We start from the raw sequence: 26,164 nt of genomic DNA on the forward strand, positions 1-26,164 counted from the left end.
GAGCTGGCACACACTTGCTGTCTGCTGGGGTGGGAATTAGGTTCTCCTTTGTATGTGGCAGTTTGTGTTTCACCCTCTTCCCCCTGCTCCCCTGTGCTCAAAGCTCAATTTTTATATTTAGCAAGGAGTATGAAATTGGCTGAATTGCTCCCTGTAGGGGTGGAATTTCATGTTGTGTCGCTACCTCATGAAGGGATGCAGCAGTTCAGTGGGATAATGGTATCGGCTCTGAACCAGCGCTAATGGCCTAACCCTCTGGGAGCCTGAAGAATTCTCCCCTGGAGAGTCAGCAGGCAAATTCCCTTCCAGGTGGCTCCTGTGCAGTCCTTTGGTGATTAGTCACGCTGGGACCCGGGAGAGCAGAGAGAAAAGCATATGCTGGGGGGATGGTCTTAGTCCTGAAACTGCAGCTGAGGCCAGGGAAGGTTTGCTCAGCGTGCGACATATGGAAGTTGCGCTTGGGGGTGAGAGGGCCGATCTGTGGGACTGACCCTTCTGAATCCAAAAATCCATCTTGGTTTTGTTTGGAAGCAAAGTTTGGAGTGTTTTCTCCTTTTGCGTGACCTGGGGAAGAAAGGGAAGCTCCCTGTCTGTTTTGATGCAGCAGGACAAGGGTGCTCGGGGAAAGCACGTTGTCCAGAAACAGGTCAGCCATTGGAAGACCAGGGTGCTGTCAAACCTGTGGGGTAAAAATGCAGATGTGTGTGCTTCCTCCCACCTTTGTACCTCTCTGGGGCCTCGAAGCAGTTGGATCTGACCTGGATGTGTATCTGCTTGGGGCATCCTGGACATGACGGGAAGAACCTTTTCCCAAGGGCAGTGCCAGATTGTGTATTTTGTCACATAGTGCAGGGTTCAGTGTGGAGAGCAGTGATGCCCTCTCAGATACACAGATGCCTACACCTGCCATGCTGCAGGAACAGCTGAGACGGTGATCCAAATTTGTGGTTAGATAAAGATACGTTAGAGCAAGCCTGAATTTAACTGCCCTAGTTATTCTTAGGGTGGGAGGCGTTTAGGATGGGCCCTGGGTGAGAAATGTTGGAGGACTTGCTGTGGAGAGCAGTGAATGATTCTGCTGTACGGTATCCTCCATACTGCCTTCATAGGATGTTGGCAGCGGTCCGGGGCTGGGGGGAAATGGAGGGTTGAGGAAGGTGGAAAAGCTGAAAATGTGACTATTTGTTTTCTTTATTAAATCCTCCTTGTGTGCGTGGCTGCTGTCTTCACCTTCTTCTTTTACCCGCCTCCCTCCCCTTGCGCTCCCACCTCCAGGATCGTGTTGGCAGGGAAGAAGTAGCAGCATAGCAGAGGAGGGCTGGCCCACCTGGTGACAGATGGGAGAAGCTGTCAGCAAGCTGGGCTGGGATGAAAGGGTTTCAGGCACTAGCCTCTCCAGCCCTCGCCCCTTCGCATCGCTGAGCGAACCTTGTTCTTTGGAGAACACACCTGTCGGGAACAGTCTTGTGCAGCCCCTTCCCTACCACAGCTGGCAGCACTTAAAAGCATGAACCTCCCAGGATTGAGTGTTCCTCTCATCTGTGGGGGGAAGGACAGGGCTGGTGCTCCCCCTTGAATTCCAGCTTTGTTGCTCCAGGCCTCTTCAAACACTGTGGATTTGTGGTTCCACTCCATTGCCAGCAGACTCCTGTGTAGGCAAGCATCATCCCATGTCTGCTCCCTTCCTCCGTCCCTTCTGGAGACCTCTAGCAGGGTTTGCACTCTGTTGCCCACACCTGAGGCACAGCAAATTATCCCCAGCAGTGGAGTCCTGCTGCTAAGCTGCTCCTTGCGGGTTTGTTAGAAAAAATGCTAGCAGAGTCCCCATGTTGGAACGCACACTGTAGCATGTACCTTACAAAATCCTGTTCCCAAAAGCATTGCTTCTGATGGTTTTCACTCCGAAGAACTTGCTGCAGGATGGACTGCACTGGGAAGCATGCAGGAAAGATGTTGATAATGTAATTTTGCTTGCTATAAAACAAGTGTCGTTATGGGAGGACAGCAGGCTTATGGATGAAAGAGAAAAAAGGAGCCCAGTGGGGAATTGTGGCGGCTACTTTATTGTGGAAAGGTCAGTACTTCTCTGGGGAGAGGAGAGAATGCCAAGCTACAGACCTACCCTGGCCCCCCATCTGAGGAACAGCTCTTCCTCATCCATTGAAATTTTATGTCTTTTGTTTTGAAGAGGTGTAGCTCTCCTCCCTCAGGAGGGAGAGAGCTTTGCTTTCAGGAAGGAAGCTGGCTGCAGCTCCATGAGGTGTTTCTTTGCTGTTGCAGTGCTGCCCACTTGCTCCCCCTTGGACTTCCACTGTGACAACGGGAAGTGTATCCGCCGGTCCTGGGTCTGCGATGGAGACAACGACTGTGAGGATGATTCTGATGAACAGGACTGCCGTAAGTCACCGCTCTGAGGGGAGAGGGTGGGTGCAGTGCCTGCCTGCCATGGCTGGGGAAAGTTGATTCTTTTTATTACAGGAATGTAAGAGTTTATCCACTGAATCAGACCTTTGGCTTGTACTAAGTTATACCCCTGCCTCTGATAGAGATGTTTACCTGATGTCCGTCAGCCCTGCCGCCTTGGCACCTGGCTTGCTGTTCAGCTGCGGGTACTGGGGGAGGGGGTGCTTCTCCATCCAGCTGGAGAACCGTTTATGCCCTGCAGCCTTGCTAGTTAATGTCCCATGAAGCACTTCCCTGAGCTCTGAGCTCTTGGTGTGTCCCCTGTTCATGGAAACACCTAACCCCTGCCAAATCCTCCTGCCCTGCCTGTCTGGCTGGCTTCCTGTGGCCTCAGGTTCCACTGTCTGATTTTTCTGCTGTGCTGGGCTGTCCCCAGCATCCTCTCCCTTCAAACAGAGCTCCCTGAGGAGAGGGACGTGCTGTAGGGATGCTGCCCACACAGACACCGGTTACCCTGAAAGCTGACTTGACTGGCTGCCGTGTGAGGTGTCATCTTCAAAAGAGCTGCCACGGCAGGCTGCTAGCTGTGAGCAATGCCTTGTGCTTCTACGAATTATTAAAATGGAGGGGAATTTTGCCTGAGACATTGGAGTTCAGCCCTCTGCTTTCCCCTTTGTTGAGGACAAACATTGCTTGTGGTTGGCTTTGGTTAGCAAAAGGTGTTCGGGGATCCACCTCTCCTCCACAGCCAGCTGTCAGGTCCGTACTTGGCAGCACGTGCCAGAGAACCGGCGTGTTATGTAGCACTGGAGCTTCAGCTTCTCTGAAACTGCCCTGGTCGCTAGGGCTGGCATCGGGCTGCACTTAGGAGCAGAGCAGTTCTGCTGCCTGGTTAAGATGGTTGCAGCTGCTTAATAAGCATCATGCTACAGCCCTTGAATTCTACAGAAGTTGTGTGCATGGTGCTCCAGAGTGGCTTTGGTGGAGGAATCACATCGCAAGAAATGCAAAAATAAAGCTCTCAGCTGTGAAGTATTCAGTATCCAGTATTTGCATGGAAATGAATTCACTTTTTGGTCAGTATGCCTCTGATCTTTGCCTGCCCTTTTGGGTAGAGGGCTTGGAAGCCAGGTTCAGGGGTTTGACATCCTATGTGATGCTCTGGATCACAGGACTAAGCTCAGTTTTATAGTCTATTCAAATATTTTCATAGAAGAAAAGGTATATAGGGCTGGGTCTGTTCGGTCTTCTGTTTTTCAGAAGAAGCTGGTATGCCCTTGTGTCTAAGACAACAGTGAAGAAGGGTGTGATCAAAAGTTTTGGAGACTAAGGAAAGGAGGAAGGCAAGATTCTGTGAAGAAGAGACTCCTAGGGGGTTGTTCAGACTAGCACGTAAACAGAGGAGGGTTTCTGTTGGATTGAGGTCCTCAGGTGCTAATTTTGTAGTCCCTTTCCTTTCCCCACTGCTCTGCAGACAAGCTTCCCTAGAAGACTGGCAAAGAGGGTGGAATGAGGCTGCAAATATTGAGGTGTCCAGAAGAGGAAATTTACATTTTCTCTCTCCCTTTTCAGTGAACAATTTCCTTTGAAGATAGCTTTGGCATTGTGAAAAGAAGGTGGAGATATAATTCTACCAGGAATTATTTGTTAGATAATGATAGGGGCTATTAATTCTATTTAAAAAAAGCCTGGACTGCCTTTTTTGTGTGCAGGGATCTCTTGAGCGTGGCTTGGGGCTGTGCTAGAATACCAGCACATGGTGGTATTCTCTCTGTCTCTCTGTTCCAGGTACTTCCAACCTGTGTTCTCAAATTATGGAGCCTGCTGTACTATTGACTTGTGGGTGGAGTGGAAGAGAGACACTCAAGAAATCTCACAGTGGCCCTGCACACAATACGATATTCTGTGCTACCCCTCCACCCCCAACCCCCCCCCCCGCCCCTAATATCATATTGTTAAGGGAAGGGAAATCAGCTCTCCCAACACCCTGGTGTCCTTGGAAGATGTTGCTCAATTTGTAACACGTCACAGATTTGGTGTTCTGCGAGGTGAATCTTCTTGCCTCGCCTTCACCTTAATCTCCATTGTGTCCCTACAGCTCCACGGGAATGCGAGGAAGATGAGTTCTCATGTCAGAACGGATACTGCATCCGCAGCCTGTGGCACTGTGATGGTGACAACGACTGCGGTGACAACAGTGATGAGCAGTGCGGTCAGTAGCGTGGCCCTACAAATACTGCCCTGCCAGTGCTTTACAAGGGGTTGTGCAGACTCCAACCTGTGCAGTTCTAGGATCCTCTGAGCATGGCGAAGGCTCACAGCTGGCTTGTCTGGGCTGGGCTTGCGGGATATTCCATTCCCAGGGCTGGCTGCTTGGGATCTCAGGCTGTGTGGCTTACCTGCCAGGCAAAAATCACTTGAGGTGTGTTATTCCTTGGCATGCCATTGTGAAGTCCTGCGGATTCATATTGAATCCAGCACTCTGTCAGTTAAATGAACAGCGGTGGTTTTGCTCAGGCATTGCATGACATGGGAATGTATGGTTTAATGAGCAGCCTTGGTTGTGGGTGCCCTAGGAGCTTCGGGAGCATGGTCTGGTGGTTTCCTGGGTACTCTGAGAAAAGCCAAGGCTTTGTTTGCGTTTCTGTCTTTGCAGATATGAGAAAGTGTTCGGAGAAGGAGTTCCGTTGCAGCGATGGTAGCTGCATAGCTGAGCACTGGTTCTGTGATGGTGACACAGACTGCAAGGATGGCTCGGATGAAGAGAATTGCCGTAAGTGCTCTCCTTGCTTTGTAACCACAGGAAATAGCCTTTTGGACCTGCTCCTGTCTTAGGGTTTGGCATGTTTTCTGCAGCAGAGATCAAAAACAAGTTAGTCCTGACTGTACTGGCAGCTATGCCGCCTTCTGTTGCCTACCCCAGAGGGCACAAGAGAACGGTCTATCTCTTGCATTACCTCACAGGCATACTTTGTCTGTGCCTGGCTGTTTCTCGATTCCTTCCTGTGGCTGCGTGACCTTGAGTCAGAGCAGGAGGCTTATGCTTTACCGAATACAAAACTAGGAGTTGGAGGGCAGGGTGGAAGGGGAGAAAACTGTCCCCTTCTTTTTTGTCTTGTCTGATTCCTTCCTGAAATTTTGGAGGGGTGGTGGTGGTTCTGCCCATTGACAGCATCCTCGGGGACCGCACGTTCCCAGCTGGCACGCTGCAGGGCTGCCTGGCTGCCCAGCCTCTCTTCACTGGGATGCTTTGTGCAGGGTGTTGTCCGAAAAGTGACCGACAGGGAAGGGGGGGCCATGAGAGCCCACAACAGTTGCTTTCTCCTCTACCTTCACAGGCTTGTAGCAAGTGGGACAGGCCTCTATTAATGTCCCTTCCTAACCCCCACGGCCTCTCCACTGTGTCTGTGAGTGCTGTCCCCGTCTGTGGAAGTTGCAGCGGTCCCTTCCCCCACCCTGCTTTCAAAGGCATTTTGCAGAATTTGTTCTAGATAGCAGGAAACTTCAAAAAGCTCTGGGAGGGGGATCAGGGCCGCTAGCTCCTGAAGGGCAGGGGGACTGGATGCATGGGGGAGTTGTCTTTTATCTCTCCAGATAATGAGAGTTGGCAGGGAGCCAGGGGTTGCAACCATTTCTAAGCCAGGAAAGGGCTCTAAAAGGAAGCCAGCCTCTCTCCCTCTCCTTTTCCCTCTCTCCCTTTCTCGCTTCCTTGCCACTTCCCCACCGGCCATGAACAGGCCCTTGGCAAGGGAGGGGAGATATTTCAACTTTGCCTTTTACGGGAGCGGAGGGGCACCCAGAAGTGGTGCCCCTGCTTCTCTGAGCTGGAGTGCCGCTCCATCCTGACCCGCACTGGTCTCTGTAGGGCGTTTTAAGTAACTCACAAAGCAGCTCGGTTTTGCTACCTCCCTTTCTCATATCTTCCTCCATGTGGTTGTCATCTTCTCCTTATCTCTAATCCTACTTGTCATTCATCTAGGGCAAGGTGGGCCTACATTGTTCTTTTTCATGTGTTTTTTTTTCTTGTGTGTGTGTGTGTGTGTTTCTTTTGGAGGTACGTGTGTTACAACTGAACCACACTACGTGAGAATTTAAGTCACTGACTTTGTTTTCTCCTCAAGGAGACCCAAGCACTCCTGTCAGGCTCCTTTGAGGCACATGGTAACACACGTTTTGATATCCAGCCACTAGATACTGAACTAAAGCTCGTACTGCACACCTGCAGGCTGTGCCTGCTACTTCAGGTTGGAGAGGCAGACTGTCAGTCTTTCTTTTCCCTTTTGTTTAGTGGATTTATTTCCAGAGCTTCTCAGTTGTAAGATTCATATGCCTGAAACATGCAGTTCATTCTCTGAAGAGTATGAGAAGAGGCATCAGACTCTGCTGTGTGGGACTCAAAACATTTTTTTTTATCCCTTCCCACACAACGTACTGTTGAACAGAGAACAGTGGGTAAATCCTTGACTATAAAAGTTTTGTGGGCTTTGGCCAGGGTCATCTGCCTGACAGTGCTCCTTACTGATAAGGCACGATTTGTTTTGGCGGCAGCTTAAGAGGAAAGGGAAGGGAAAATCCTCGAAGGTCAAGTATAGACCTGGACACCTTGCTGGTTGCTTGCTTCTTTTGGTCTTCAGGTGCTTATTTATGTTAAAATGTTAAAGGAATCATTTTACACTTTAATCTTGCATTCTGACATGCCTCACTCCTTAATACAGAGCTACCTCAAAGGGTATCTTGATTTTTCCACCTGTTTTTGTATCTACATTTTCCAGGTCTAATAATCAATTTATACACTTTCTGGAGGGCACCAAGACGTAGTGTCTCAAGTATAAGATGAAAGATGACGCTCTTGGATTCTTTTTGTTGCTTTCTCATCAACCCTTTCTTCTTCCTAGCTGTTTCCTTCTCCAGAACTTAATGTCTATTGAAAAGTTAGTGTTTATAGACTAACATCCTATGTAAATATTTTTTTTCTGGATTCTTTTAGTGGATTGTCTGCATGACTGTCTTTATATATGGGTTTAACCTGCCCCTCAGTGAAGCGCAAACAGCATTTAGGTTCCTCTCAGTAACTTCAAAGTCCTGCAAAGATGGGCAGCAATGGCTAATTCCTTTCCATTAAATACTTGGATACTTGCTAGTCTGTCACTAAACTGAGAAGACTGCATCTAAACTGGATTGTGCCCCATCACCTAAACTGGATTGTGCCCCATCACCTCAGGCTTTTTTGTTTTTTCTTTGATTCCCTTGTTAGCATCAGATGTTCCAGCTGCCACCTGCAGCTTGGAGGAGTTCCAGTGTGCATATGGACGCTGCATCTTGGACATCTACCACTGCGATGGTGACGATGACTGTGGGGACTGGTCTGATGAATCTGACTGCTGTAAGTTAGTACAGGGCGATATGCTGGTTCAAGCATCTGAATTGCAAACCTAAACGGACTTTGCATTGGCTGGAGAAGGGTTGCAGTGTAGACAGCAATCGAATTGTTCACACATAAGGTGGCTCTTTTTTGTGGGGTTTTTTTTTTTTGTTATTGTTGTTTCGTTTAACTCTGGGAAGTGAGAGTAGTGATGGGAATTGTGTAGTCAGCACACTTCTGTGTACAGAAATTACAGCAGTTTCCAGGAGGAATCTATTCAGGACCAAGTTCCACAACAGTGGAGCGTAAGGGTGGTGCTGAGGGGCTTTGGGGATGTTAACATTGGTCTGAGTTTGCTTTTTATATTCTTTACCACCTCTGCAGCATCTCACCAGCCTTGTCGCTCTGGAGAGTTCATGTGCAACAGTGGCTTGTGCATTAACGCTGGCTGGAGGTGTGATGGAGACTTTGACTGTGATGACCAGTCAGATGAGAGGAACTGCAGTGAGTGCTGGGAACTGGTGGGAAGCATTCCGTTTCTGTGGATGCAGATGAATGTTTGGGGATGTTGGCTTTGGAATTGGGTCTCTTCTGATCCTTCTTGCTCATCTAATGTTCTTTTTTTGGTCCCTCAGCTACATCTATGTGCACAGCTGACCAGTTCCGCTGTAAATCAGGGCGCTGTGTCCGTCTGTCCTGGCGTTGTGATGGGGAAGATGACTGCTCTGACAACAGCGACGAGGAGAACTGTGAGAACACAGGTTTGGCCTGCTGCCTTGCTGCTTAGAGCTAATGTTTCCATCCTGGAGGTAATAGGTGGTAGAGTCTCTTTTGGATTGCCTCACTGAGTTCATCCTAGAGTCAGCCTAGATCTTCTGTCCTTCCTAAAGAATGGGATCTATAGGCTATTTTATATGCTTGTAAACAGGTGCAGGCCTATGTGCTTAAACTAACTTCAGTGACTGGGTTTTCTGGTCAAATATCAGATCCCTGTGTCTTCCTATCCCGTCCCTACACTATGAATTACCACAGACCTCTGAGACGATTCCATTCAGACTTGGAAACGTTAAGTGTGTGCAGAGTTGCTACCTTTGTCCAATGGGCTGTGTCTAACTCATGCCTTCTAGATAGTTCTGGATAGCTTTCATGTTGCCTTGTGAAATTGCCAAGCGATTCTAGCAGGCAGTGCTAATCAAAAAGAGCATTTTGTGGAAGTGAAGGATAAAGCCTGTTTTAGAGGTTAAGGGTGTCAGCTTTCCTCTTAAATACTTGCTCAGGAGTCTCTCTTTCTGGTAATCATTTTGCATAAAGCCATTCCTTTGTGTAATGGTGGTTATGGAGGGGGGGAAGGTTTCAACAGACCCCAGTGTTATGGTGGGATTCAGGGAATGTCTAGAGTCTTCTCTTTTCTTTAAATCCTTCAGGGTGTCTGTAGACCTTGTTGAGGGATAGTCTGTACTGGTCTGTGAATTCATCCCAGTGAGCGGAGGCCAGCTGTGTGTACTGACCCTTCTGGATCAGTGTGTTTTAAACAGTGGGTTTAGGGGTGACAAAAGGGGTTTGTGAAACTTGTTTGAGCCTGTTGAGGAGGGGAGAGTGGGTGTTTTATAAGGACAGCTGAGCTCAGAGGACCTGGGGAGGGACGCTCTGTAGCTATTTGAGAGCAGCTGCTCTAGATTGGTCAGCTGTCATGAGTACCAGCGTGCAGGAGATGGTGGCCATTCTGGAAAAAGCAATTGTTACTTAAAGACAAGCTGGTAACCCTGTTCCCTCAGCCTGATACAAAGGTATGTAGAGGTATTGAAAGAACAGTTGCCACCCAGAAGCCAAGTCGATTTTCCAGAGCCACTGAAATTCAACCTCTCCACCTGAAACCAAACGCCAAGGTGGTCGAGTACAGCTGTTGTTACTGTAAGGTTAGTCGCACGGTTTTGCGTTAGGTCTGTGGTGATAGCAGGTAAAATTTAACTTGGGGCTTCTAAGTGAAACATGTGCTGGCTCATCTAAGTGAAATAGTGTGCTATCTCAGTGTCTGTAGCAACAGTTAAAATCCTGTGTCACCTCTTGGATTTAGAGCAGAATTATATTTTTATTGGCCATAGAGAGAAGATTCCTAGAATACTAGGAGATCAGCTGATGCAAGGTTCTTTATGTTCAGTATGACAAATGCAGTCCGAGTTTCAATATCCTTCATATAAAGCATTCCTGTGCTCTGAAAAGTGAATCTGCATGTGGTTTGGTTTTTTTGTTCCCAGTCTGTGCATCTGTTAGTTCTTATTTGTACTTGTTAATCTTACAACTACCCGTTTCCATGCTGCTTACAGGCAGTCTGTCAATCTAATGGTTTCTTTGCTGATAACTGTGTTATCCTGTTGTCGTCTTAGAATTATCAGAGGGTGATGATTTGAAAACCACTAACTAAGTCAGCCTAAGAGTACAAAAAATAAGAGGCAAGAGGACAGTGCAGTTATTGCTAAAGAAACAATCAGATTGGCAAAGTCCCTACAAACAGTATTACTTTACTTACAAGATTTCTGTAGAGTCTCCCTGCCAACAGCAGAAGTTGAAGCGTGTAGCTCAAGTGTGAAATCCTGTTGCCTGGGCTCAGATTTCAAGGGTGCATGTAAATCTTGTTCCAAGTCCATCACACTGCAGTTAGGGCTGGACAAGACGCTCATTCCTAGGCAGGTTTAGGATCCACAGCCATGCTGGGGTGACATCAGATGATTAAAGAGAGGAACTGACTCCTCTCTTGCACATGCTGAGTAGGGTTGTGGAATCTGGAACCAAAGGGAACTAAGCCAGGACCTTCCAGTCATTCTGAGAGAAACTAAATAGCTGAACTTCCCAGTAAAGCAACGTTGGACTTGGTCTGGAGGAGAGTTCACAGGCCTCCAAATCAGCTTAAAGATATGTGGAGCAGTAAGGAGTGCAAGATGAGCTGAATTCAAGGAAAGAGGAAGTAACAGATTTGTGCTTGTATGTAAAGTTTGTAAGAAGCCTTAGAAAATGTTCTGCGTCCTTTTCTTCACCGTGACTGTTGTTCCGTCAGTAAGCTCCGGTGTGCTTACTTTCCCCTTCGTCTGTTGCAGGTACCCCTCAGTGTGCCCCAGACCAGTTCCTGTGTGGGAATGGGCGTTGTATTGGCCAGAGGAAACTGTGCAATGGAGCAAACGACTGTGGAGACGGCAGCGATGAGAGCCCACATCAAAACTGCCGTAAGTCCTCTGAGTTCAGTCTTAAACATGAATTGAGGCTCTGTGATGCGTGTGAGTCCATCTGGTGTTGCTGGAGGATGTGTGTAAGGAAGCAAGCCTGGGTTGTGATAACGGGAGAGCTGAAGACTGAGGAAAAAGGCCTTTTGCCAATTACATACTGCAGACAAGGAAGAACGAGGTGATGATGATGATCTCGGGTATCAAAGTTCATCTGCAGAGACCGTGAATCCTAAAAGCACCTTAGTCTCAGCTTCTTTGTCCCCTTAATTGTGGCCTGCAGGGCAGAGTTCTGGCTGTGAAGAGGCAGTTCCCAGCACAGCCTTTGTGTCCTCCTGCTCTTGCTCAGCCTGTTCTGAAGGGCCACGGCTGCCTAACAGCTGAGGGCACAAGCAGCTGCCTCGTGGTTTCAGCTCAGTTAACTTCACGTGTTCCTCTTGCAGGTCCACGAACGGGGGAGGAGAACTGCAACGTCAACAACGGTGGCTGTGCTCAGAAGTGCCAGATGGTGCGAGGGATGGTGCAGTGCACCTGCCACACAGGTTACAGGCTCCTGGAAGATGGCCGATCGTGCCAAGGTGGGTTTCTGGAGCAGTAGCCTCCCCTCCCTGCTGCTTTGACATGCTTGAAGTTGATGGTTATGATAGGGTGCAAATCAGAGCATGAAAGCAGAAGCAAGCCATCGGTGAAGTTGCTTGGCTTGTTGATGATCTAACGGTACCCTTCTTCCTTCGTAACACACAGATGTGAACGAATGTGCTGAGGAAGGTTACTGCAGCCAAGGCTGTACCAACAGTGAAGGAGGCTTCCAGTGCTGGTGTGAGCAAGGCTACGAGCTGCGTCCTGACAAGCGTAGCTGCAAGGCTCTAGGTAAAGAGGAGTTCAGCCTTATTCTGGTGTGTGTGTGTTGGTCCAGTTCTCCTCATTTTGTCTCTAATGCTTCATTGGCAGCATTACACTGTTCACCAAGCTGGCAGGTGAGGAAAAGGAAGTACCTGGATTTGTACTGGACATGCCCAGGTTGTTGGTGAATGCCTGTGAAAATTTGGTGTGGTTTTGACAATGGAGAGATACTTCATTGCTTCCCTTCCCTGCCAGCAGAACAGCCTTTGCCTTCTTTTCCTAGTTCCTTCCTGGTGACCCAGACCCTGGGACAAGAATGGCCTCCTGCCTCTGTTGAGGAAGCCTCTTAACCTTTCCAGTCAGTGAGGCTCTATCACACCTGCTTCTGTTTTGACCCTTGATGCTGGTCACCAGTCCTGAATGCTGAGTGGCTGCTATGTGGGCATCTGTGTTTTTTAAGGGCATCTGTGCATTTGTTTAACTTTATTCCTCAGTTACTCTAATGTAGGAGCTGAGGAATTAGAAATGCCATTTAAAGAATTAAGACTTCATTAGGAATTCCCCTAATGAAATACATGAAGGATGTGGATATTGGTGTTTCTGGTGGGGTTGTTTGGTTGGTTGGTTTGGGTTTGGTTTTTTTCTTTGCAGTGGAAGTACTTGCTGAGTTTATAGCTGGCTGAGGCATGTTTTAACTGTGTCTTGTCTGTGCTAGAAGATGTGGTACAGCATGTGTGTTTGTATGGCTGGGAGGTGGGTATAGGAAAAGGAAACTGCAGTCCGGCTGCCAAGTGGCTGCCTCGTGGTGTGGTTTCAGAGGGTGAGGAGAGGTGGCCCTTAGGTGGGACCTGGAACGATCACTTCTTGCTGAGCGAATGTTTGCCGAAAGGTTTAAAACTGCTCATCCATGAGTTAGGACTGCATGTTGAGGATGTGAAAACAGCTCTCGGAAGTGTTTTGCGCTTGGGAGTTGATTTCTGCAAAACTATGTTCAGGGACTTGTGCAGAGGGAATAGTAGGCAGGACTGTGAAAGTACTCTAATGCTGTCTTCCCGTGTATTCTCAGGGCCAGAGCCGGTGCTGCTCTTTGCGAATCGCATTGATATCCGACAAGTGTTGCCTCATCGCTCGGAGTACACGCTGCTCCTGAACAACCTGGAAAATGCCATTGCCCTTGACTTCCACCACAGCAAGGAGCTGGTGTTTTGGTCTGATGTCACTCTTGATCGCATCATGAGGGCTAATCTGAATGGTAGCAATGTGGAAGAGGTGGTTTCCACGGGGCTGGAGAGCCCAGGTGCGTCGCCACAAAAAAGCCAGAAGCCTGGGTACTGGCCATGGTTTAAGAATAAGGGTGGGTGAGTGAAGAAAAGCGGGTACCCAGCGTTCAAAATAGTGTGCGTCTCCCTGAGCGAGGGGATGGGGTTGGGTGTGAGATCAGTGTCCTGCCGAAGTTAATCTTGGCTGACGGGGGAAGAGACAGGAGGACTGAACTGGGGCCTCTTCTGAGGCTGAGAGGGAAAGGGAACTACTTTTTCTGAGCAGACCCTGCTCTTCATTTCATTCTGTACTTAATTCTCCCCTGGAGATAGGTGGACTTGCCGTTGACTGGATCCATGACAAATTGTACTGGACAGACTCTGGGACATCTAGAATTGAAGTAGCAAACTTGGATGGCACTCACAGGAAAGTGCTTTTGTGGCAGAACCTGGAGAAGCCCCGAGCAATTGCCCTACATCCTATGGAGGGGTGAGTGAAAACAGGACCTCACTGAGCTCTCTGTGCAGGTGCTTCCAGGTGAACATTGGAAAGCTCATCCCTGGTCACAAAAGCTCTCTCTGGGCTCAGGCCTTCATTTGGTACTGGCAGTCTGGGAAACCTGGCAATGCTAGGGGCCTTCTGGGCCATTCAGGTTTCACCAGCCTGCAACTGCTGGGTGTTACCTTGTTGGCTGTCACTTGTCCCATGGCTGTGACCCAGTCTCACACTTGAGGTCACAGGATGGATGCTGTTTTGCCCTGATAGGGAGTGATGCTGGGTGCAGTATGTGGGACGTGAGTTTTCTAGCCTGTCATTCCCTGCCTCCTCCAGCACTATCTACTGGACCGACTGGGGCAACACTCCCCGCATTGAGTATTCCAACATGGATGGCTCTAATCGGCGCATCATCGCGGATACACACCTCTTTTGGCCCAATGGACTGACCATTGACTATGCAGGACATCGAATGTACTGGGTGGATGCCAAACATCATGTCATTGAGAGGGCTGACCTCGACGGGCGGAATAGGAAGGCTGTTATTAGCCAAGGTAAGTAACAGGGCTGTGTACGGGGAGTGCTCTCTGCAGCGAAGGAGGCAGAGCAGTACAGCGCTACTCTGAGTTTCAGAGCCACTGGCTCCTGCTTCTGTGCTTGTCTCCTGTTCTTTCACTGTGGGATGAATTCTGCCACCACTGAGGGCTGGGGCTTGCTCCCCAGTCCTCGGTGGACAGGAGAAAGGAATTGTCTGTTGTATTAGCGTAAGGTGGGTTTGAGCAGGTTCGTGGTGGCAAGGCCCAAGGGGCAGTAGAAAGAGCTTTCCCTTGTCTCCCTGCTAGCCTGAGTCCTGTTGGACCTGATGATATCCCTGTATTGGATGTCTATTACAGGCCTCCCGCACCCATTTGCTATCACTGTGTTTGAGGACAGTTTGTACTGGACAGACTGGCACACAAAGAGCATCAACAGTGCCAACAAATTCACAGGCAAGAACCAGGAGATCATCCGCAACAAACTCCACTTCCCTATGGACATCCACACGCTGCATCCTCAGCGCCAGCCAGCAGGTAACTGCAGAGGGGGTAGAGACCCGCTGGAGCCACGGGACCTGCTGCCACCCACCACCCGATAGAGCAGGGAGCCAGGCTGAACGCGGCATACTGACACATCCACAGCCTCCCTCCAGAGCTGCCTCCGGCTTTTGCCCCACGTGGCGGTTGCCCGGAGGTCGCTCAGCCGGTAACCGGGTGTGCGGTGTTACCGCAGCTCCCTCTGCTGACACCGGGGAGCGGGGCTTGTCCGGGAGAGCCACTGCGGGCTGGCTTGTGCAAGAGCTGTTGTGGGAGGGGAAAAAACAAAAAATCCTAAGTGGGCACTAGTAATGATTGACACCTCCCTTACTCCTCTTCAATTGCCATAATCTGCTCTAGAAGTAGATTGAATTAAACGTTACATTTTAAAATTGAGCCCTACAAACGGAGGCAATGCGCTAGTTTATCCATTTCCTTGTTCTAAATTAACTTCTGGGCAGACAAGTTATCTTAATCCGTGTGGGTCTTGACACCTCGACTGGTGTTTTTCCTCTTTTCTTTACTCTTTGCTTTATGCGTGGTTGCTTTCTGTCTTTGGCTACTTGAGCAGGGAGAAACCGATGTGGGGCCAACAACGGGGGCTGTACTCACCTCTGCCTGCCGAGCAGCAAGGATTACACCTGCGCCTGCCCCACGGGCTTCCGCAAGACCAGCAGCCATGCCTGTGCCCAGAGTAAGTGAGGTGGGACCACAGCCTGCATGCTCAGATCTTCAGTGGGTGGCAGAGGGTTGTAAGCAGCAGCAGTTGCTTCCAAGGAGATGCAGCTGGATAGACCGAGTTAGTGGTATTAAGGGCCTCGCCAGAGGATGCTTCACCTTTTTGATGCATTCCCCTGTTCTGCATTCCTGTTGCCCTTGCTAGGTTTGATGGGTGGGGATACAGAGAAGCTCCATCCTTGGACACTTTTTTGAGGGCTGGTGTTAGTGCCACGCTACCGGTCACAGCCGATTTGTTTCCCTAAAACTCCCATAGGAGCTGTGTCAGTGATGAACATAATATTCAGTTCTCTTGATAGCCACAGTTTCACTTGGTTTGCAACCCTACTGAAGAACTAGGCGGACTGTCTCCTAGATTCTCAAGAGGTATTCTCAAATAGCTATTTGATTTGGAGGGAGGTCTATGCCGTTCCTAGAAGAACGTGGTTGACTTTGTTCCCTCAGCTTAGGTTACCCCCAGGAGACCGCTCCCTACTATTCCACCCCTCCTTGCCCACCCATCCGCCCCAGTGATATTTTGCTACCAGTAAAATCCTGGGCTGTGACCTGCCAGTGAGAGATTATCTAAGTGGTTAAGATTGGATATAGCAGGGAATTGTCTGTGTCTATCACTGTGTTGTTGAACTTAGAGAAATTAAAAGAAGACCTTTCGACCTTTGATCAGGTCTTGACAAGTTCCTGCTTTTTGCCCGAAGGATGGACATCCGTCGGATCAGCTTTGACACAGATGACCTGTCAGATGATGTCATCCCCCTTGCTGATGTTCGCAGTGCTGTGGCTCTAGACTGGGACTCAAAGGATGACTATGTCTACTGGACAGACGTTAGCACCGACTCAATCAGCCGAGCAAAGTGGGATGGATCAAGCCAGGAGGTACGGTGTTAGTGATGTGTGGAGGTCATCTAGCCAGGAGACTCGCTGAGCATCAGATTTGCAGACACTGGGATACACTGGCCTTCGGAGGAGCTACAGTTCATGCTGGATTTGTTTGTTATTTTGCCTAGTTCTGGCTCAGAAGAGCCCTGAGACCACTGAACACTTCATACGCAAGTTCAGTGTATGTTCCTGCTTGTATAGAAAACCTTGAACTGGGACACAAAGCATGCTGATTTGAAAGCTGTGGTCAATTCCTGTGTTATAGCCCTAAAATCTGAAAGGAAGATGATTAAACCCTCTGTTCAAGTGCTATATTTTATGTTCCTCAGGAATGCTTTCTGTTGCCATAAGTGAGAGGAACAGAGCTCAAAGTTTGGAGTTGCAGGTTTGAACATGCATGAAAAGTAGATGTTTCTCCAAATGTGACACTTAATTCTAAGTCCTCAATGTTCTCTCTTGTATGGAATTGCTTTGCTTAGGCATTTGCCTTTTGAAAGTTAATGTTGTTTGTCAGTGGGTAGTGCATTGGGCAAGTGTGTTTTCCCTAAGGTCTAATCTCACCTAAGGATTCTTTTCTTTTTGTTTTCATTTAGGTTGTGGTGGACACCAGCTTAGAAAGTCCAGCTGGACTGGCAATTGACTGGGTCACCAACAAGCTGTACTGGACGGATGCAGGTACTGGGATCCCCTGCTTTACCTAGGCTTCTGTCTTCCTTATTAGTCATGAAAACTGAAAAACAGCTGGGTAATTCTATCTGTCTCATTCCAAATTTCTCTGTTTCTGTCTAGCAAAAAATGGAGTTTCATCTTGTGTGCTCCTAACAAAGTGGGAGCTGAGGTGGAATCCTTAGTTTAATTCTCATTGCAGCATCCCCAGTACTAATTCTGTAGAAGGGTTTATAGTAGAAGTCAAGCACTGCTGTTGTCTTGCTGCAGCACTTGTGATATGTTTACCTGTCTTCCAACAGTGTATTTTGGGGTGCAGCAGGTAGTATTTCAAGGATGTTCCCTGCTGGAGAGTGGTAGTGCAGAGAAATGTAAGGAAGGTGGTTCTTTTCCAGCTGTTCTCTCATGCCCATGTAAATACCTTGGGGGGCTTAGGAAAGAGCTGGTTTACATTCGTACAGGACTCCACATCAGTGACAGCCACGGAGGTGACTTGTGTGACCTAATGGAAGGTGATGCTTTGAGCCACATTTCTTACCTATTTTCCAGCTGTGAACAGAGATGGATGGAAGAATGCATTGTTCTGTGGATGGGTTTTGCCTTAGCTCTTGCCATTCCAGAGGTCTTCGATCTCTCTCACATTCTCTCCCTTCACTTTTGTAGGAACAGATCGGATAGAGGTCTCGAACACAGATGGGACCATGAGAACTGTACTAATCTGGGAGAACCTAGACAGACCTAGAGATATCGTGGTGGACCCTGTTGGAGGGTGAGAGATTCTTTCTTCTGTGATGACATGGCAGCTCTCGTACATCTCAGGGCGTTCAGGTTCTTTGGTTCTGTGCAATTGCCTTTCTGGTGCCATTGTTCTCCATCCTGCCAAAGACTGAAATGAGAGACCTGATTTTGGATGCTAGCGGAGCAAGATAAGCAGGGATAATTGCCTGTTGTGCTGCAGAGCCTGCAGGAGCTGGCTGGTGTTTTCATTTGTTTATCCTGGGTATGTAATATCTGAAGATGTGGCACAAAAAATGTTGAGAATGAGGCCATCTAGATCTTCTCTATCTCTTTGTTTCACATCTTCAATTTGTATTCAAGCTCTCTGCTTACCAACCAGAGTTCAGTCAGAAGGATCTCCTCAGGTAAATTACTGCTGATCTCAAGCAAGCTGTAATATTAGTGGCCTCTTGGCTTCAAAGCACTGTGTCAGAGTGTCAAGGGATCAGCTGTGCCGGGAAAGCAAACCTGAGTAACAGAAACAAATGGTTTTAATAACGAATTTTGTTGCTGAATCATAGGACCTTGTGGAGCTGGGGGTAGGGTGGGTAGGAAAAAGCCTACCAGCCACTGCTTTAGAAGTGTTGAAGGTCTTGAATAAAAGTGTGGTATTCTTTCCTTGAGCGGATTACTGGAAGACCAATGCAGCAAGAGTATAAAGGGCCAATGGTGGAGCCTACTAAATAATTGCTTAATTTTTAGACCCTGAATTATTATCTTGAATGTTTTCCACCATGTTGTAATTAGGCCAGCCTGTGGGTGTTAGAAGGTATATAAATTTGATTATGGTTTTAGGTACATTACAAAAAGCCAAGGCTGGACACGAGTACCATATTAGTCTCATGCTGCTTCCTGCGAGGGCCTGAAGGCACCAAGCTCTCTTGCTGCTTTGTAACACTGCCTGGCCGTAGTGGCAGTGAAGGAGTGTGGCCGTTCACTTCTGTCTGTGTTGTCTTCAGGTTCATGTACTGGACTGACTGGGGAGCCAGCCCAAAAATTGAGCGTGCTGGTATGGATGCTTCGAACCGCTGGGTGATCATTTCCTCCAACCTGACATGGCCCAACGGCTTGGCCATTGACTATGAGTCACAGCGCTTGTACTGGGCAGACGCAGGCATGAAGACCATCGAGTATGCTGGTCTGGATGGAAGCAACAGGAAGGTAAGGAAGCTATCTTAGAGGAGGGGGCCTGGGAGCCTGAGGTGTAAGTCCCAGAGTGCTGATGGCCTCTGCCTCTCTTTCCAGTTGAAAGTGAAATCTCTAAATCCAGGACATGCTGAGCTGCTTTCACTGGGAGAGAAGAGCTCCCTTTCAGTTGCAACTGTGTGTGTGGGAACTTCCTTTTTGAAGGCTAATGTAGCCCCATCACACTCCTTTTGCTCTGACTGTACATGATGATGTTGAGAGGGGGCAAGGGAAGCTTCTTCCCCTTAGCGACTTCTTAGTAATGTTTTTTTGGGGGGGCTGGGGGTAATCTGACCAGGTGCTGATTGGGAGCAATCTGCCTCACCCCTTTGGACTTACTCTTTATGGCGAGAGAATCTACTGGACAGACTGGCAGGCCAAAAGCATCCAGAGCGCAGATAGAAGGACTGGGCAGGCTCGGGAAACGCTGCAGGACAATCTGGAGAATCTTATGGATATTCATGTTTTCCACCGGCACAGGCCATCAGGTACAGAGCTCGCCCCAAGCCACACTGAGCTGAGAGCTGGCCCGGGCTCCGGTATGTGGCACAGCTCTCCTGCAAGGAGCTGACCTGTCTGTCAGCTCTCAATGCCTTTAGTTTCTGGGTGGAATACGAGAGCATGAGAATAACTCTTGGCTTGGTATTTAAGGGCATTTTACAATGCATTTCTGCAGTTGCTGCACCCCTTTTTTTGTGCCTGTGCTACTGACTTGTGGATTTCTCATCCTTTTTCCTATAGTACGTACAGCGTGTGAAGTTAGCAACGGAGGCTGCAGTCACCTGTGCCTTTTGGCACCTCTTCCCAAAGGTTACAGCTGTACCTGTCCTACTGGGATCAACCTGCAATCCGATGGCAAGACCTGCTGCCCTGGTGAGCCCTCTCTGTAGGATCCTCATTGCAGTTTTGTGTCACAGCTACAATTTGCTCCTGCCTTGTTAGAGAACAAAATTCCCTTTATGTGCTTACCTGCTTTACCCCTTGAAAAACCCATTTGCTGCCTGTACCTTCAATTTGAGTGGGGATTACCATGAAGAAACTTACCGATAACCGGATTCTTGCAGAAATTTCCTTGAAATTACGTTGGGCAACTAAACCAGCTGTCACATTTCCCCCCCTACTTTTGCCCTAATCTTGAGGTGGATTCTTTTAACTACCAGGTGCTTTAGTAGGTCTGTACACGCTTCCTGCCATGGACCCTCTTTTTGCGGATTGTGGAAGGCACTTGGCTTCAGGCCATGGTACATCCACTTTTTCTCCTTAGCAGGAAAAAACTGACTCCTAATTCCCATTTCCCACACGTATTAGCAGAAGTAACTCATCTATGAGTGCACTCCTGTTGAACTTGGATGTTAAGCATTCGGTAGCGCTCAGTAAATCTTTTGTAACTGGACTCCCCATAAACAGACATCTGCCTGAGGCTTCCCCTTTTCCACTGAAGTCCACTGACATCCACACTGGATGTCACCTCCAGCATGTTCAATAAATGGTGCCTGCAGTTGACTGAACTTGTTTCTTGCTGATATCTGTTCATTTTCAACTGTCTGCAGGAATGACCAGCTTTCTGATCTTTGCCAGAAGGACTGACATCCGAATGGTCTCTCTGGATATTCCCTACTTTGCAGATGTTGTTGTCTCAGTCAATGTCACCATGAAGAACACCATTGCGATTGGAGTGGATCCTCGTGAAGGTCTGAACTTAGTGTTTCCAACTGCCTGTTTGAAAGGCAACAAGTGTCTTCATATGTAAATGTCTGAGTAAAGACCCAGGCGCATATCTTACTGTAGGTTGTGAATTTGGGTAGGGTTTTTTTCTTCTAGTATGTGCTGCAAATAATTCCTTTCCAATCAGGAAAGGAATGTCCTTACAGGAAAACAGAGAACACCAACTATGCGGGAAAAGCTGCCTGCTATACTGACTGAGGTTCCTGTGCGTTTTGGATTTAAGAAAGCATTCTTGCTGCTGAAGCCTTTTATAGCAGCAGAGCTGAGACTCTGGCTGTTCGTGTATACTACACATCTGATTCTGTGCAGGATGTAAATCCACTGTTGTACAGTAAGGTAGATGACCTTTGGGACGTTTTGAGAAATCAGATGTAGGACTCTGTACTATTAACTGATAACGTGTTGGATGTTCTCTGGCCTAGTGTAGAGGGCAGGGTACCAGTGCTGCTATGTATTTTGGGGAGGATTGGAACAACATAATTTGTACTGTTTTATCACTCCAGTTTAATAGTTTTGTGCTGCTGTTATTCGTATGTGGCGTAGCTGGTAGTCAAACACCTGGATCTGTTTTTTTGCTGTCTGGTTGTTGGGGTTTTGTTTTGTTGGTTTGGGGTTTTTTTTCTAAAGTTTCTCTTCTTCCACCCAGGAAAGGTTTACTGGTCAGATAGCACACTGCGGAAAATCAGCCGGGCTGCCCTTGATGGCTCACAATTCGAGGACATCATCACTACAGGTAAGAGAGATTTTGGCCTGGGAGCCTCCAGCTTCCATGCACCATGGAAAGAGAGATTCTGATACCCTGGTAGAGTAATCTAAATTTTCAGTGGAAGGGCAGGCAAAGCCTAAAGCAACTGCCTGATGAAGTGCACAAGGGGAATACTGAAAGTTCCTGACTAAGCTGGGAGGATGAGCAGTGACCAATACGACTTTCTGTTTTCTCAGGTCTGTTGACTACAGATGGGCTGGCTGTGGATGCTGTTGGCAGGAAGATATATTGGACAGATACAGGAACAAACCGGATTGAAGTGGGCAACCTTGATGGCTCCATGAGGAAAGTCTTGGTCTGGCAGAACCTGGACAGTCCGCGGGCAATAGCTTTATACCATGAGATGGGGTTAGTGTTGTCAAGAGGCTATCTAGGTTAAAACAGGACTTGTGACCTCTGTCTCCATAATAATTGCTGGCTTTTCCCCAGGTATATGTACTGGACAGACTGGGGTGAGAATGCCAAGCTGGAACGCTCTGGGATGGATGGCTCTGGACGTGCGGTGTTGATCAGCAACAACCTGGGCTGGCCTAATGGACTGGCAGTGGATAAGGCTGGGTACCAGCTGCTCTGGGCTGATGCACACACTGAGGTCTGATTCTGTTCTTCAGCATTGTTTTTCTTTGGGTCTTTGGTAGCCTGGGGGCTGTTCTGAAGCTCTCAAGAAAGCTGTCAGAAAAGCAGGAGGAACATAGGCTTTTTTGAGAGTATTGAGCTATGGAGAAGGTGGACTTGAGTAACATCACTTGCTTAGGCTCTGTTTCCCACTTCATATAGTAATTGCTAGCAGGAGGATCCATGTTTTGAGTATGGGGCTGATGTTTACTTCTTTCTTTAGCGGATTGAGGCCGCAGATCTCAATGGTGCTAACCGCCGCACCCTGCTGTCTCCAGTGCAACATCCCTATGGCCTCACGTTGCTGGACTCTTACATCTACTGGACTGACTGGCAAACTCGCAGCATTCACAGGGCCGACAAGGACACTGGTGCAAATGTCATCTTGGTGAGGGCAAACCTGCCTGGCCTCATGGACATTCAGGCTGTTGATAGGGCGCGGCCCCTGGGTGAGTTGCTAAGCTGCTCCCAAATCAGCAGCTGTCTGTGGTGACTAGGGGAGCCCTTCAGAACTGTCACTGAGTCTTTTTGTGTAAAGCATGAGTGATAGAGTAACGCCTCAAAAAATAGCTTTTCTTTTCTTCTTCCCTCTTGTTTAACTCTTTTTGTACTTCTCCCTGTTTAGCCAGCTCCATAGGTCTAGTGTTTGTTTATTATTGCATTTTGACCCCCTTCATCCCATTTCCTTCACTGGATTGCACTGACAACCTCATTTTTGCACACAGCAGAGTGACCTTCTTAGGAGGACTGAATGAGACATGCCCTGTTAGGCTTCGCCAGTCTGCTGGCATGAGACAGTTTACCTTTTTGAACTCCAAAAGGCACTAATTCTTCTTAATCTGCTTGCTGAAACCTGATTTCAAGTTCTGGTCATTTTTTTCCCCCCAAACATTGCAGACTTTGTCTCTTTGTCTGCCACTTTGCTCAACAAAGTTCAGTTGCTCTTAATGTATCATGCTCTCCAACTATTCTGTGCCAGAGTCAGATGCCTTAATGTTATGCTTTGGGGATCCTACATGACCCCATCTCGCCTCCTTGCTCTTCAGTGGGAGTTGCTGCTTTGTGCTGTGGCTTTGTTTTGGTGGAATTTCCCCAATACTTACACAGAAAACTCTGTGCTGCTTCTCCTGTGGCTACTAACGGCAGAACATCGCTCCTGGCCATATAACTTTACAATATAACTTAAAGGTAACCAAAACTGTAGCCATCATATTTGTCTTCCTGCACCTGTCTTCTGGGCTTATCCCCTCCTAGTAAATGTATGCTCATTTTTTTCAATTTTTTTTTTAAAAGATATGACCCTAATATGTCAGGCACTTTCAGCAGGCTTCTCTGATGCCTTTGTTTACTTGCCACTGTGTGCAGCTAAGTTGAAACAGAAGCTTCTTTGTCAGCCTGGCCTCTAGTGCATTGTCACGCTGCTTCCCCACAGGGTTGGATCTTTCTGTCAGCATTACCATTTGCAGCAATAATCAAGCTAAACTGAAGCTGTGTGAATCTATCAGCATTTGGCTGTTCCTTTTTCCGTGAGAAAACTATGATTAGCAAGGAATGCAGGTCAAGGTTTTCCTTCTAATGCTCCCCCTTCTTCTGTACCTTCCCATTCTCCTTGCCCAACCATGCCCATACTCACCATGAATTCTGGAGGGTACGGGGGCAGTCTCTCTATGAAGGGCTTTAGGTTTCCAGCAAGCCTGGGATGATAAGGATGAGCTCAGCTGCTAGCAAGTTGTGCATGTATGTAGCCTTTAGAATAAAGCTTTGGTCTTGTGGGATCCTTAAACTATACTTTCCCTATTTCTAAAGGCTTCAATAAATGTGGTGTTCGTAATGGTGGCTGCTCCCATCTTTGCTTGCCTCACCCCACTGGCTTCTCCTGTGCCTGCCCCACCGGCATCCAGCTGAAGAGAGATGAGCAGACGTGTGACTCTTCTCCAGAGACCTACCTACTTTTCTCTAGCCGTGCTTCCATCCGTCGTATCTCGCTGGACACCAGTGACCACACAGATGTGCACATACCTGTCCCTGAGCTGAACAATGTCATTTCTCTGGACTATGATAGTGTGGATGGCAAGATTTACTACACGGATGTATTTCTTGATGTTATCAGGTGGGTGCAAGTCATCTGCTTGGCCAGTGCCCAGGTCACCCACCTACTTGTGCTGCTTGTGTCACAGTGAGCTATGGAGTGTGCCAGTAAGTTGGGGAGACTGAGATGCTGGTAAAACACCACTGCTTACACCTTGTCTTTGGTACACAACACCGTGTGTATCACTGAACTAAACGCTGAAGGTGTGTTTAACCTGCTGGAGACTACGGGGAAAAAGGTAGTAGGGAGATAGCAGTATGAAGTGGGTCTGTGGTTGATGGGGCTCACACGTGGACGTGTGAAGGCTTTCTGGGAGCTACTTGTTCCTCACTGCCATTTGTCACTGATTTCCATCCAGGCGGTCTGATCTGAATGGCAGCAACATGGAAACTGTTATTGGTCAGGGTCTGAAGACTACGGACGGCCTGGCCGTGGACTGGGTTGCCAGAAACCTCTACTGGACAGACACAGGACGCAATACCATAGAAGTAGCTAGACTGGATGGAAGCTCCAGGAAGGTGCTGATCAATAACAGCCTGGATGAGCCCCGAGCCATTGCTGTCTTTCCCAAGAAGGGGTAGGTATGGGGTATTGGTGGGGCAGGGAAGAAGGGCTGTGCAGAGGCGGGCTGGAAGAGGAGGTTGTGGGAGGAAGAAGAGATGTGCCCTGTGAAACTGCAGGTACCAGCAAGGGGCTCCCTCTGAGTATGGATGTAATTGGGTAGACAGTGAATTTGAGGTTGAGCAGATAGCTGGGAGAAGCAAGCTACAGACCATGTGACCTTTTTCAGAGCCTGAAGAATCTGGCAGTTTATAACTAAAACTTTCATTAGACTAAATGAAATGTTCTTTCCTTCTTACGCTTGCCTTTTATCTCTTCAGGTACCTCTTCTGGACAGATTGGGGTCACATTGCTAAAATTGAACGGGCAAACTTGGATGGCTCTGAACGTAAAATCCTGATTAACACTGACCTAGGATGGCCCAATGGATTGACTTTGGATTATGACACCAGGAGGTCAGTGAAAGATTTTCTTACACTGGTATAGGGTTAAGGGATGTAACGAATTTTTTAGCCTTCTTAGCTTGGTTTATTGGAGTAGCATTGTAGGTTTGGGTTTGCGGGTTTTTTTATTCAATCCATCTTTGCTAGCGAATGACTACAAACTAAGGAGGGATTGTACAGATGGAAGCTCACCTCTTTCTCTGTTCCTCCAGGATTTACTGGGTGGATGCACATCTTGATCGCATAGAGAGTTGTGATCTCAATGGGAAGCTACGGCAAGTGTTGGTCAGCCAGGTGTCACATCCCTTTGCTCTGACACAGGTAAGATTTTCCTGCTGCCGCTGTTCTCCCTGGTGCGTTGGTGAGTTTGGACAGTGGAGCCTGGGGACACGGAATTGTAACAGTCTGGGGAAGCCAAGATGGCTGAGGGTGTAGTACTTAACTCTTCCGTGGAGCTAACAAAAGAAATTTGTCTGAACTGCTGTGGGGTGTAGACAGTCACCTTTCTTATCATAAAGAAGGGGAAGGAGTTGAAAAGGCCTTTGTTTGGGGCCTTATGCCACTGGGACGTGGTTTTTATGGCTATCCTGTGTCTACGTGGCTAAACGTGCTAATGGCTATGATTTTTCTTGTCTGTCTCCCCGAGCAGCAGGATAGGTGGATATACTGGACTGACTGGCAAACCAAATCTATCCAGAGAGTGGATAAATACTCTGGGCGGAACAAAGAGACTGTCCTGGCCAACGTTGAGGGACTGATGGATATCATTGTAGTTTCCCCTCAGAGACAGACAGGTAAGCAGGAGGACCTTGATTCAGGCAAATGCTGATTGTAAACAAAAAGAACACTGGAACCACTGTGCTGCTGTAGATGTCAAGTGAGGTTGGCATCCTTTCTTGTACTCAGACTGTTAATGTGTCTTCCCTGGGCACATTCCTTGTCTGCCTGTGACAGTCAAATACATCTTAATGGTGTTCTGTTACAGCTTTGATTAGCGAATGTCACTTTATGTGTTGTTCATGTGACATTGTGTTAAAACAGAGGAATGTGAGTTTTTCGTTTCTTAATCCCT

The 26,164-nt window shown here is 48.1% G+C and overlaps 1 protein-coding gene across 3 annotated transcripts in view; it reads left to right on the forward strand.

The window, feature by feature from the left end:
- The window catches only part of LRP4 (LDL receptor related protein 4), an 83,401-nt gene that overhangs the window by 48,900 nt on the left and 8,337 nt on the right, over positions 1–26,164 (forward strand). For 2 of the 3 annotated variants that reach the window (XM_037395249.1, XM_037395251.1), the window contains exons 3-32: positions 2,281–2,397; positions 4,502–4,615; positions 5,060–5,176; positions 7,658–7,786; positions 8,150–8,269; positions 8,401–8,526; positions 10,858–10,983; positions 11,424–11,558; positions 11,725–11,850; positions 12,890–13,120; positions 13,416–13,572; positions 13,915–14,132; positions 14,472–14,648; positions 15,220–15,345; positions 16,054–16,262; positions 16,859–16,940; positions 17,595–17,700; positions 18,668–18,869; positions 19,192–19,381; positions 19,635–19,766; positions 20,444–20,584; positions 21,265–21,351; positions 21,561–21,732; positions 21,814–21,976; positions 22,223–22,448; positions 23,806–24,109; positions 24,447–24,665; positions 24,970–25,104; positions 25,305–25,413; positions 25,742–25,886. In XM_037395249.1, coding sequence (XP_037251146.1) covers positions 2,281–2,397; positions 4,502–4,615; positions 5,060–5,176; positions 7,658–7,786; positions 8,150–8,269; positions 8,401–8,526; positions 10,858–10,983; positions 11,424–11,558; positions 11,725–11,850; positions 12,890–13,120; positions 13,416–13,572; positions 13,915–14,132; positions 14,472–14,648; positions 15,220–15,345; positions 16,054–16,262; positions 16,859–16,940; positions 17,595–17,700; positions 18,668–18,869; positions 19,192–19,381; positions 19,635–19,766; positions 20,444–20,584; positions 21,265–21,351; positions 21,561–21,732; positions 21,814–21,976; positions 22,223–22,448; positions 23,806–24,109; positions 24,447–24,665; positions 24,970–25,104; positions 25,305–25,413; positions 25,742–25,886 — 4,641 coding nt within the window. The remainder of the gene's footprint in view (positions 1–2,280; positions 2,398–4,501; positions 4,616–5,059; positions 5,177–7,657; positions 7,787–8,149; positions 8,270–8,400; positions 8,527–10,857; positions 10,984–11,423; positions 11,559–11,724; positions 11,851–12,889; positions 13,121–13,415; positions 13,573–13,914; positions 14,133–14,471; positions 14,649–15,219; positions 15,346–16,053; positions 16,263–16,858; positions 16,941–17,594; positions 17,701–18,667; positions 18,870–19,191; positions 19,382–19,634; positions 19,767–20,443; positions 20,585–21,264; positions 21,352–21,560; positions 21,733–21,813; positions 21,977–22,222; positions 22,449–23,805; positions 24,110–24,446; positions 24,666–24,969; positions 25,105–25,304; positions 25,414–25,741; positions 25,887–26,164) is intronic. The other variant, XM_037395250.1, reaches the window with a different exon arrangement.

This window comes from Falco rusticolus, chromosome 7 (genome assembly GCF_015220075.1).
Source record: "Falco rusticolus isolate bFalRus1 chromosome 7, bFalRus1.pri, whole genome shotgun sequence".
Taxonomy (NCBI): domain Eukaryota; kingdom Metazoa; phylum Chordata; class Aves; order Falconiformes; family Falconidae; genus Falco; species Falco rusticolus.